This window comes from Pelmatolapia mariae, linkage group LG10_11 (genome assembly GCF_036321145.2).
Source record: "Pelmatolapia mariae isolate MD_Pm_ZW linkage group LG10_11, Pm_UMD_F_2, whole genome shotgun sequence".
In the NCBI taxonomy this organism is placed as follows: Eukaryota; Metazoa; Chordata; class Actinopteri; order Cichliformes; family Cichlidae; genus Pelmatolapia; species Pelmatolapia mariae.
In genome coordinates this window covers 72,612,301-72,625,081 of record NC_086236.1, presented here as the reverse complement: position 1 = coordinate 72,625,081, position 12,781 = coordinate 72,612,301, and the positions used below count along the sequence as shown (strand labels likewise).

Genomic DNA, 12,781 nt, shown 5'->3' with positions numbered 1-12,781 from the left:
ACCCCCTATGAGCAAGCATGTTGGTGACAGTGGGAAGAAAAACTCCCTTTTAACAGGAAGAAACCTCCAGCAGAACCAGGCTCAGGGAGGGGCGGGGCCATCTGCTGTGATTGGTTGGGGTGAGAGGAGGAAGACAGGATAAAGACGTGCTGTGGAAGAGAGACAGAGATTAATAACAAGTACGATTTAATGCAGAGAGGTCTATTAACACCCAGTGCATCATGGGAATCCCCCGGCAGCCTACACCTATTGCAGCATAACTAAGGGAGGATTCAGGGTCACCTGGTCCAGCCCTAACTATATGCTTTAGCAAAAAGGAAAGTTTGAAGTCTAATGTTAAAAGTAGAGATAGTGTCTGTCTCCTGAATCCAAACTGGAAGCTGGTTCCACAGAAGAGGGGCCTGAAAACTGAAGGCTCTGCCTCCCATTCTACTTTTAAATACTCTTGAGTTTTCCAGTTAGGGTGGACAAGGTTAAGCATCAGGCCTTCGAATGAATTAAAAGTCTGTCTGGGTCTTTCATTGATTAATAGGCTGGTGTGGAAAATTGCTGCCACACCGCGCCCTCGGCCTGTGCTTCGAGGTTTCTGATAGTTAGAATGACTCGGGGGTGTTGATTCATTTAAACTAACATAATCATCCTGCTGCAACCAGGTTTCTGTAAGGCAGAGAAATGTGACCTAACCCTTAGTAAACCTAAGTTAGTAGCCTGGGGCCTAAGTTAGTTAGTAAACCTAACCCTAATTGAGACTTTGTAACAGAGAGACCTGATGTTTAATAATCCACAGAAGCTCCACCCACATTTTGTTCAAACCTTCTGTTTGTGGAGGACAGCTAATAGGAACAAAGCTGGCTTAAAGAGGAGCTAAGACAGACTGTCAGGGGTGATGAATTTAGGGTCTGAAAACCAAGCCAAGGCAACCAAAGCTACTTTAATAGAGTCAAATGATCCCTGTGAAAATGAGCATTATGTGTGCATTTCAATAAAAACTAAATATATTGAAATATTGGATCATTTAAGGTAGTAAAGGGAACCATAAACTGTTCTTATGTATGCATTTCATTAACATCATATCTTATTATTAAATGTTTTCAAGTAAAATCTTCCAGATTCATTTTACAATAACATGAAAATGGTCATCAAGGAACAGTTCGTGTATTTTTTCTCTTGTTGTGGTCGTTGCTCAGTTTGGTTTGGAGAAAGCCTGGAGGAGGAAAGCTTCCAACCCCACAGGGTGAAGTTTAGAAGTTATGATGACCTGAATGAACAGTTATGTATTTTTCAAAAGGCTGTTTTATTACATTTGATCATGGTTTTATCTTTTATTTCATCTAAATATTTAGTTTTTCTTCTTTTTACTGTATTTTTTCCTAAACCTCCTGTACATGTCTTACTCAGAGCAGTGAGAAGTGCTGTACAAATACATCTGTTCCTTTTTAATGATAAATAACCCTGATTTTTGTTTGATGTTTGAAGCTTTTGATAGAATAAAGTAGCCTAAAAACAACATATGAAGCAAAAGAAAAAAACATAACAACGATAAACTGTTATAGAAATAATTAAAAAATATGTTTTAAAAAAAGATGAGACCAGTGAAAAAGAAGGGACTGGAGGAATTTCACATTAGATTTTTAAATGGAATTATTCCTTATTCAGTGCCATCGTTAAATATGTGGTGACATAACTATGATGGGCATGACTGTGGATGATGGAATAGAAGCTGCACTGTAGAGAAGCGTGATGCCCTACAGAGTGAGTTTCCTTCCCACCAGGAGATATACAAGCACGGATGCACGGCTCGACCCCAACGCTTCAAAGGCACTTTATCTATTTTTAGCTTTATTCTGCTTCCAAGCACACGGTCCTATGTTTTTGCGTTTGCACACATCTATAATATGGCATCATGCTGTTTGTTTTTTAAAATCTTGATCTGCTAATCTGGAGTGCAACAACAAGTTTTTCACTTTTTACTTTAGTAAATTTATAGCATGACAACAAAGCTGCATCAGGATCTAACCCTGTAAAATTTGGTTACTGGCTTCGGGAGTCCTCTTATGTTTCGTGTTGCATTTCCACCTCCTGTCGTCTGTTCAGAAAATCACAGGTAACCTGCCGAGTTTGCACCGGAGACTGAATTGTAGAGAGCTGAAGAAACATAATAAATTACTGAAGTTTGTGATATAGCTTTGATCTAATTTAACGAAAGGATAACTTTTATATTTTTATTTGGCATTCATGTGAAAACTATCATGGTGCTTCCAAAACGGTCAGTAAACCTGAACATAACTTCCCTCGTGGTGTAACATCTCATTTCCACCACAGCCAGAGGAAGTTAAACAACACTTCACCGCTGACAGGAACAAACTAAAAGAGCTACATAACCATAACAGGAACAATTCCCTTAAACTCAACATGAAACATCATTTTTCAGAGGCATGATGGGAGATTACATTTAGCCATTCCCAACTATGAAAGTTCTACTGTCTGTGGTAAATCACATGCCTAAAGGAACAGAGTTTTGTAAGACCTAACAGGTTTAGGCTCAGTTAATCTGTGACTGATGCTTATTTCAGCTCAGTTTATTCATTTTTTGTTAACTCAATTGAATAATTTATTAAATTTGGTTTTCCTGTCATTTGTTGCTTTGAGGAGAGCCGGGGGTTATTTAAGAGCCACACAAGACCTCAGGGGCCTGAGCTCCCAGTGATGATGTCATTCATACACTGTAATTTATATATTTATTAAACAAAAAGTAAACTTTTTTTTACAAAAAGTAAAAAGTGGCAGACCGTGGGGTATGAGGAGCCAAAACTCAGGACTCTTATGATGAAACAGTGTAATTTATTACAGTGCAGGCAATAATCCACAGAATAAATCCCCGTTCGTTCCCCTGACTCCCGTGTCGTGTGTTCACCCAAAATGTCCGTGTTCTGTGCTCTCCGCTCCCGTGTCTCAGCACTCCCTGTGCTTGCTGCTGTCTGGCGTTCCACACTCCTCCTGGGGAAACAATAGAAGCAGCTGTCAAGACACCACACACCTGCGGCAATAACTGAAGATATGAAAATGTAAGCTGTGATGTGTGATGTTGGATATCTGTGTGAATCTGTGTGTGAATGGGTGGATGACTGGATGTGTAAAGCGCTTTGGGGTCCTTAGGGACTAGTAAAGCGCTTTAGAAATACAGGCCATTTACTATTTCATTCAAAGTTGCTCAAAATCATTTAATGACTATATCTAAACATGTGAAACTAATTTCAACATGAAGTGCTGTCAGAAAACATTCAGACTATCTGCAGCCTAATTAAGAGTGAAGTAAAATTAGTCAAATTTAGCCTAGTAAGTTCTTGGGCTTCCTCTTCTGCTTTTTTTTAAACATTCTGTCTAATTAGATCTTGGGAGGGACACATGGAGAGGATGGAGAGCAGACAACACATGCCTGCAGGTCCTCTGATGGACGTCACAGTCACTGCTGGGAAGTTAAATGAAGTTCACCTGCCACACTGGATCTGCATCGGTAAGAGAATTAGAATTAGAATTCAACTTTATTGTCATTGCACATGTCACAAGTACAAGGCAACGAAATGCAGTTTGCATCCATCCAGAAGTGCTTTAGCCATAATATAGATATATTACAAACTATATATTAGCAATAATATAAATATATTACAGAAATGGATCTGCTATAGGTATGAGGACACAAAATATGTGTCTATTATGGGTATTTTACAATGTACATGGTATGAAGAAATGTTATGAATATGCTATAAGTATGTACAGGCTGTAGTGAGTACAAGCTATGTACAGTCTATGAACAGGATATAAATATGAAAACTATACAGAAATATGAGCTAAAAAGCTATACAGAAATATGAACTATGCAAGATATAAACAGTTGTAAACAGTTGTAGAATTATAATTATCGTATTGTACATAATGATTGTTTATACAGCATTTACAGTAGTGCAGTTAAGATAAATGAAATATGTGGATAATTTCTACAGAGGCTATATAAAGTGTTAGTGGTTGTGAGTGGTGGTTCAGTCCATGTTATTATTGCGTGTATTGCGGGTACAGTTGTCCATTTATTTGTTTTTGTCCATTGTGTGTGTGTGGGTGGTTGTGGGTGTGTGTATGTTCAGTCCATTATTTTAACGTGGGTCAGATGTCAGGAGGCAGAGTTCAGGAGTCTGACAGCTGTGGGGAAAAAGCGGTTCTGGTACCTGGTGGTCTTAGTCTGGAGGCTCCTGTAGCGCCTCCCAGAGGGCAGGAGGGTGAAGAGTCCATGTGATGGGTGACTGGGGTCTTTGATGATTTTCCCAGCCCTTTTCAGACACTGCTTCCTGTAGATGTCATTTATGGCAGGAAGTGGTGCTCCGGCGATGCGCTGGGCAGTTTTCACGACCCTCTGCAACGCCTTCCTGTCCGAAGCAGAGCAGCTCCCATACCAGACTGTTATACAGTTGGTCAGGATGCTCTCGATGGTGCAGCAATAGAAGTTCACCAGGATGTATGAGGACAGGTGGTTCTTCCTCAGAGGAAGAAGAGGCACTGGTGAGCTTTCTTGACCAGCTTGGAGCAGTTGGTCGTCCAGGTGAGATCCTCGGAGATGTGGACTCCCAGGAATTTGAAGCTGCTAGCACGCTCCACAGCCGTCCCTTTAATGTAGATGGGTGGATGTGGGTCCACATTCCTCCTGTAGTCCAAGATTGGCTCCTTGGTCTTCTCGGTGTTGAGCAGCAGGTTGTTTGTGTCGCACCACTCAGCCAGATGATCCACCTCCTCCCTGTAGGTGGCCTCATCGTTGTCATTGATGTGGCCAATCACCACGGTGTCGTCTGCAAACTTAATGATGGTGTTGGAACCATTGGCAGGCCTACAGTCGTGGATGAAGAGGGAGTAGAGGAAAGGGCTCATCATACAGCCTTGTGGTACACCAGTGTTCATTGTGATTGTAGATGAGCAGTGGTTATTCAGCCGGACATGTTGGGGCCGGTTGGTCAGAAAGTCCAGTAACCATTTGCACATGAGGGAACTGATTCCTAGGTCTGTCACTTTCCTGATGAGAACCATTCAAGGTTCTTCTGTAAGTTTCAAGATCTCTCCCATTGCACACCCAGAGAAAACTTACACAATCAATAATGCCTTCGCTACAAGTCAGCACTTTCAGAACACACCTACCCCATATTCTCTCTCCAAAGGAAATACAAACATTTTCAAGGCCCATTATCAGCTGTTAACAAAGCAGCTCCACTGCTGCTCATAGGCTCTGATCATACCCACCTTATTATGCCTATTGCACCAGTTAAACATGGACCATTAGGATCTCCTACAGCGGTCAAAATCCACTTAGGATGGACACTCCAAGGTCCGATCACAGACGTCCAATCCCAGAGCAGTTCCATTCATGCCCAGTGTTTGTTCACATCTTTCATTTCCGGTTCAGGAGAACCACTCAGCACATCCTTGTGTCCGCTGATGGCTCTGAGTCCGTTCAGCGACCTCCTACTCTACCATCAGCAGTTTCTATGTCGTCGCCTGCAGTGCCGCCATCACCAGTTCCACTGCCTGTGGCTGCCATTCTGCCAGAGGTCAGGGCACCGCTTGGTCATGCCTTACCTGGTCCTGCCTCTGCCAAGCCCCGTACATTGTGCCCAGCGCCTGCAAAACTGCCCGACGGTCTGCAGTATTGTGCCTGCGGCTGCATCACTTGAGGTCGGCCTCCGGACCTGCTCCGGCCCATAGGAAAGTGACACGCCTCCTAAAGAGCCCAGATGACCGCATCAGAACTCCAGAAGTCCTCTTGCAGAATAAAACCTATATCCAACCTGTCGCCTGTCTGATACCCTGCCCCCGCTTCTGACAAAGATCAACTCTAACCACTTATTTTTCACTAGAAATATGGGGGCGGATGTTGTAAAGACTCACCTTTCAGCACACTCACTTCACCAGATGCACCTTGTTTCTTTTCCTCACCTTTGATTGGATGTGGTGCTTGCACTTTATTGCATACATCTGTCACCCATTATATAAGGACTGCACTCACCTACAGCTCACTCTTACTTCACTCCCACATGGGGCGGCAGCTGAGAGTTAGCAGTCCATGTGTGTCTTTCCTTTTACTCATTATTCAATAAAACGAGAAACCTGCAAGTGATTGCTGACCGTTCATTCTCATCCTTACCGGATGAGCCCATGATGGTAACTATTTCCAACCACCTCTGAACCTTTCTTTAAAACAAGTGTTTAAACAAAAGAGAGAAGTGTGAAAATGTTCATGCCTGTCTGAGAAAAGTTTATAAAGTGTCTAGTGAGGGGTTTTACAGCCTTAAAACATCTATCATAATTGTAAAAAATAAAGTTGAATACTTTGCGGATTTCACTTATCACGGGTTATTTTTAGAAAGTAACTCCCGCGATAAATGAGGGACCACTGTATAGAATAAAAACATGCAATAAATCCATAAGAATAAAACACTGTACATTATTAAAAGATTAAAAAATAATAAAACACAGCAACCCATTCAAAATAAAAACACTCAGTTAAACTTGTCCATTCCACCCCGTGACATGAGCAAAGCCTTTTAAGTTAAGTTTTAAGTTAAGGCGTGATAGCAGATGCTGGGCAGGTGCGTCCATCTCACCTGCAGCCACATTGCAGACCACGCCCTGCCACAGGCGCCTATAAATAAAACATCTTGTCATCTTGCTGGACCCATCAGAAGATGGGTACACTGTGGTCTCTCTTTTGCATTCTTAGTGAGGTACAGATGAACATGTTAAAATGCTTTCCTTACTTCCAGGTGAGCAGAAGCAGCAACTGGTTATGTTGGTTGAAGATGTTATCGGGGACAGCTGCTTGAAGTTTTTGTCAATTGCTTCATGCCTGAAGTCAAAATGGGGGGTGCCAGGGGAAGCTGGTTGAAAGCTGTTTAATCATGCCTCCCCTGTTAGAGTAGCACGCCGGGACTCAGAGAGGGGTGGAGAGTCAGGGAGCAGAAACAGCAGCAGCAACACGCTGAAAGACTGCAGTGTTAGATGTCTTAGTCTGGTTTCTCTCCAGCCCCTCCACTGCCCTAGTAGTTACTCTGTACTGAATGGTGGAAGGCAGCGACCCCCAGGATTCCCTAGAAGTCTTCAAGGCACGGAGGAGTGGTCGTGGCTCTCAGACTCCTCGCAATGGCAAGACTTTGTTTGAAGTCACTAAAATAAAAACTAGAGGTGGACGGATCAATCCAAATATCGATAGCATCAATACCAACACTAGTATTGGTATCAGATCAATACTAGCACGATTGGATTGATACTTTGCTTTTATCCTTCAAGTTCAGTATGTAGCCCGCTGAACTGTTAATTATTTCTTTGTAAAAAGTAAACCTCAAACATAAACTATGAAAAATGTCCAAACTTTTTGTGCTTTAGAGACAGAAAAATTTACATTCCAGGTCTCCAAAAACCCAGTTTCAAAGCTGAAAGGTGTGTTTTGTTGTGTTAACTAACTAAATAACTAACTAACTAATAATAATAATAATAATAATAATAATAATGCATTTTATTTCAGAAAGCGCCTTTCAGAACACTCAAGGACACTGTACACAAGCAATAACAACAACGAACATAACAATTTACAAAATAACAAGGATAAAACATTGAGCAAATAAATAAAATAAAGTAGCAGGATGGAAAAAGTTATGTGGAATATGCTAATATGAACAGGTGAGTTTTGAGTCTGGACTTAAAAAAAGGGAGGGACGTGATGTTTCTTATCTCAGGAGGAAGGGCGTTCCAAAGATCTGGCAGAGCAACAGAAAGCCCTGCGCCCTACGGTGGCTAGCTGGGGGGAAGGGATGGTAAGAGAAAGAGAGGAGGAGGATCTGAGAAACTGAGAAGGAATGGTGATTTGAACCAGGTCAGAGAGGTATGAAGGCGAGAGATGATGGATAGCCTTGAATGTGTACAAAAGTATCTTGAAATTGATGCGGTATTTAACCGGAAGCCAATGAAGCTGCTGCAGGGCAGGGGTGATGTGGTGCATAGAAGGGGTCCTGGTAATAATACGAGCAGCAGAGTTCTGGACATGTTGAAGCTTATAGACAGATATTTGACTAAGACCAAAAAGAAGAGAGTTGCAATAATTGATCCGGGAAGTGACCAAGCTATGAACAAGCGTGGCAGTGGCATGTGGGGAGAGTAAAGGAAGGAGATGATTAATGTTACGGAGTTGGAAATATGCAGACCAAGTGATGTTGTTGATGTGTGAGTTAAAAGATAGAGTATGACACCCAGACTTATTTTTAATTATTATTTACTTAAAATTATTTTCATTCTATTTAATTATTTTAATTATTGTGGAAAGTAACAATCACAGTGATACAGTGGTGATCAAAATGTGTTCAGAATTTGCAAATTGAAAATTCATCTTATAAGTCATGGCACACTACTCTCCCCCAATTAGCTGCCTGAATAACTTCAAATTATTGGTACTGATATCGGCAATACTGGCCCTAAGTTTACTTGGTATTGGATCGATACCAAAATTTAGTAGTGTGGCACAGCACTACTGTGAATGTTTTGTTGAAATGTCCAGGCAAGTATATACATGTTAAATGACAAGATATAGTGTTCAAATAGCGTCAATTAACACACAGCTTCAGGTTTTGTGTTTCTATATGATAATTTTTCATAATAAATACAAGTAGTCTGATGTCCTGTAATCATTATAAAGCTAAAATTTTAACTACATGACACGTTTTTTCACAAGTTTTTGTACAAAGTATCAGTATTGTATCGTCATACCACCCTGAATTTTACTTTGTACTGGAGGAAGTCAGTGGTATTGCACACCACTAATAAAAACAACAATAACGTTATAAGAGAGAGAGAGATAAATTGGAGTCCAGGGTCGTTGCTCACATTCATACGTGCTCCAGGAAGGTAATGTAAAAACGTCACCTACACTGTTTTAAAAAAAAGAAAGAAAGAAAGAACCCAAACAGTGATACACACTCGACTTTTAAACTGTCGCATGGTCGTTATAACGGTTAATCTTAGCTCAATCACTCCGTAAAGGAATGCCCGTTCGGGGCTCTCTGTGGTGACAGGAGCAAGTCACTAAACAGGCTAACAAACAACAAATAATGCAGGTAAACAGAAGCGAGGCAAATGAAGTAACCCATCTGGCTGAATCGCGATATTTTATGTGGCCAAAAAGGACCGGATTGATTATAATGTGCAACACACACTGTGCAATAACGCGGGGTCATGAGGATGCTTACAAAACAGGTATTTCCTTTATTTTTTATACAACCCGTTCTTAAATCCTGTTGCCTGCAGAATATCTATCAACATGGAAGATATTACACAGAAAAAGCACACAGGGACACCGGAAATCACTTCTTAGCAGATGTTCACTTTGCACATCACCCGGTAACATCTGTCCGCCCTTTATTCGGGCGGGCTGACAGCTGGGAGGAGAGAGAGGCATAAACGCGGAAGTTTTTCAGCCTCAGCGTTTACAGAAAGTGAGAGAAAGCAGCGGGAGAACAGTGCCTCACTCTAAGCTGCTTCACAAACACTGAAGAATGATTTTCCATCAGCAGTGATTCCAGGTGTTCACATTTTACATGAAGTATTGAAGGTAAGCGCGGCGTTAAGTTCTGCTTCCTCCTGGAAGTTCACATTCGTAGTTCTGCTTCCTTGTTGGAGTTGTTTTCATATGTGTGTAACGGGGAATGAGATATAATAATAAGTTATATTAGATCATGTGACTGTTGCTGGTTTGAAGCAGAGGTGCAGAGCTCTGTGGGAAAGAACCGGAAGTCACGGTCACGGTGGAGTTCTGGTTGTAGCCGTTTGAAAAGGCCACGATGGTCACGTGATCTTAAAGTTATCTGTGCGCAGCTTCATCTCCATCATCTTCATCAGACACCAGATCTTCTCCTCACACAGCTCTGCTATCTGGATAGTGAATGTCAGAGTCACAGATGACACACATATTATTTACAAATTTTATTTAAATGTTGTTGTTTTTTTTACAATAAACAAACAATAAAGTGTTTCTGACCAGTTCGAATCGAGATTTTTAATTTGAAAAGTTTGTATAAACCAGGGATGGATAATTAATTTTCCCAAGGGGCACAGGAGAAAATGAGACTGTTGTGAGTTGTACTGTTTCATTTATGACTTCACAGTGTAACTTTTTCAGCAGCTATTTAGAAACAACTCGACGTCCTTTTAGGGACAAAAACTAATCCTCTCAATTTTATTCGAGTTTCAAGCTGATGTTTGACGTTCACGTCCAATCCCAGTTTTTCATTTGGGTGATAGAAAAGTAACAAACGTCCATGTCAGTAATGTTGTCATTAGTGAAATACAAAGCAGTCAGTTTCCATCCATCAAATGAACAAACAGCAGACGTGCTGTCCTTAATGTATAATATGATTTCTTCATTTTCCAGGTGGCAACTATGACGACTAAGAAGCTGCTCATTGAAACACTGAACCAGTTGAGTCCAGAGGACTTTGCTGAGTTCAAGTCACTCACTGAAGTAGAGAAAGATCTCCAACTGATGTCACAGAGCCGACTGAAAACAGCAAACACACAGGATGTAGTGGAGCTGATGGAGGAGACGTACAGGGGAGAGTGTGTGGAGGAGACCAGAAAGGCTTTAATGAAGATGAACAGGACTGATCTGGTGCAGAGATTATCAGGTATCACCTCAGGAACCACAGAGAACAAAGAATGAAATATGTGAGAATACTGCATATAGTTTATCACATTAATATGAAACCAGGCTCAGCTGACTGATAGAAAAATCACTTGACTCTGTGTTGTGTAGTGAATGATGAACAAAGACGTTTATATTTTAGTGCTGCTTTTTATAATGTGGATTAGAGCAGAATATGTGCTGGTCAGGCAGGTTGGCTCATTACAGGATCAAACACAGCACACTACAAAATAATAGCAGCTTATAGCCGGTGTGCAGTGATATTATGTGACTGTTTCAGGACTTCACAATTACAACAAACCACTGAAACTCTTCTTATTAACAGTTAGACAGTTACAGAGGTCACATGCTCTGTATAGTGGTCGCACACATGCTGATACCTAATGATCCCACACAGTGCTGTGACCCACTGCCTCTGAGAGAGGGCGCCATTGAGCCAATAAACATCACAAATCCATTGTGGTTATTATGGAATCACATACAACATAAACACTGTTACACAAGCTCAGTTACAGTATTTTGATCAGATCAGAACAAAAACATCCAACATCATTCAACATGGTTGGAAAGTCTTCAAGCAGCTCTACAGATTATAATTATGTCACTATTAACCCTCATCATACTGACTGAAGTCTGTGGTATATTTTTGTCATACCTCACAGTCCTGGTCCTCAATTAAAGTAACACACAGTATCTAGTATCTGTCAGTGTTTATAAAGAAGAAAGACTCAGATGCCATCACTGGCTTTATCGTCTGGATGGGGAACTTTCCAGACTAGAAGTTATCAGAATCAGATTTGTATGTTTTTTATTTCACACAGGGTCCACAGTTTAGAATTTAATTACAGCAGATTTTATTAAAGCAGCTTGGCAGGAGCAAAGCAAAAACAAAAGAAAAAAAAGAAATCTAATTATTAATTAATTTATTAATTATACTTATTAACTTAATTAACCAACTCTAATATAATGTTGATTATTTTCTTATCAGTACTAATATTAATCATCCATTAAATTCACACATGAATCATAATTCAGTGTTTTACAACATTTTACATATTTTTGTTGTTTAAAAGTATAAAGATCAGTTGGTGAAAAAGTTCATTTCTTTTAGAACTCAGACATGAATAAAAAGGTTGATGATAGATCTGTCTGCACACAAAATCTATACATTTGAACGGACATTTTCAGTACTTACGACTACATCTCACAGCTAACATATTGATCAGAGATATATGTTTTTTTTTTATCAATGATTAAGAATAAAAAATATCTGGGTGTCGGTTTAGCTCACTGGGATGAGCAAGCGACCATGTGCCGTATAGCTGCATGTCTTCCTCTCTGTCTCCTTCTGCTTCCCTGTCACTCTTTGCTGCACCTATCTAATAAAGAAAGACCCCCACCCCCCACCCCCGAAAGAAAAAGGTTGGAAAAAAATAAAGATCTACTTACCCTACTTAGCACTCAGCACACATCTCTAACTGGGTGTTAAGTCCTTTTATCCCTTCAACTGTGATGACGCGAGGTGGCCAGGGAAACTTCAATCTCTCTTTACTCCACGTTACACAACAGTTTATCTCAGTTATTTTATATTGGGGTCAAAGTGAGCCTGACTCTGTTTCATCATAAATTATAATACTAATAATAATTAGTTGGAATTATTGAAGAATAAATTATACCAGAGTCAAAGGATGGTAAATGAGCTCTTAAGATATAATGTGGATTGTAGTTTGGATAAAAGCTGCAAGTTTGATTAAAGAGGAAAAGGAGACAATAACTACATATGTGATATCCTGCTTTGATAAGAAATAAGTTTTACTGTTATGTTTGCTTCTCATAGTAAAGTGTTCTTGAAGTTCTCAGAGACTGCAGTCAGTAGTTCATGTATGTTAAACATGTGGGTATGATGAGAGTTAACGAGGTTTAAGTGTCACTTTGATGTGAAATCTTTTGTGTTCTAAATCCTCATAAAGCCTGATGATAAAACAGTTTCTAATCTGACTTTTTCTCTTTCTTTTCTCCTCAGACAAACAGTTTCCTCCACTGAGCCAGAGAGTGAGT

At 40.4% G+C, this 12,781-nt stretch overlaps 1 protein-coding gene across 1 annotated transcript in view; it reads left to right on the top strand.

The window, feature by feature from the left end:
• The first annotated feature begins 9,524 nt into the window (after nt 1-9,524).
• Nucleotides 9,525-12,781, top strand: part of LOC134635566 (uncharacterized) — a 61,719-nt gene continuing 58,462 nt past the window's right edge. The window contains exons 1-3 of the mRNA XM_063484940.1: nt 9,525-9,634; nt 10,454-10,706; nt 12,747-12,775. Coding sequence (XP_063341010.1) covers nt 10,463-10,706; nt 12,747-12,775 — 273 coding nt within the window. The 5' untranslated portion in view covers nt 9,525-9,634; nt 10,454-10,462. The remainder of the gene's footprint in view (nt 9,635-10,453; nt 10,707-12,746; nt 12,776-12,781) is intronic.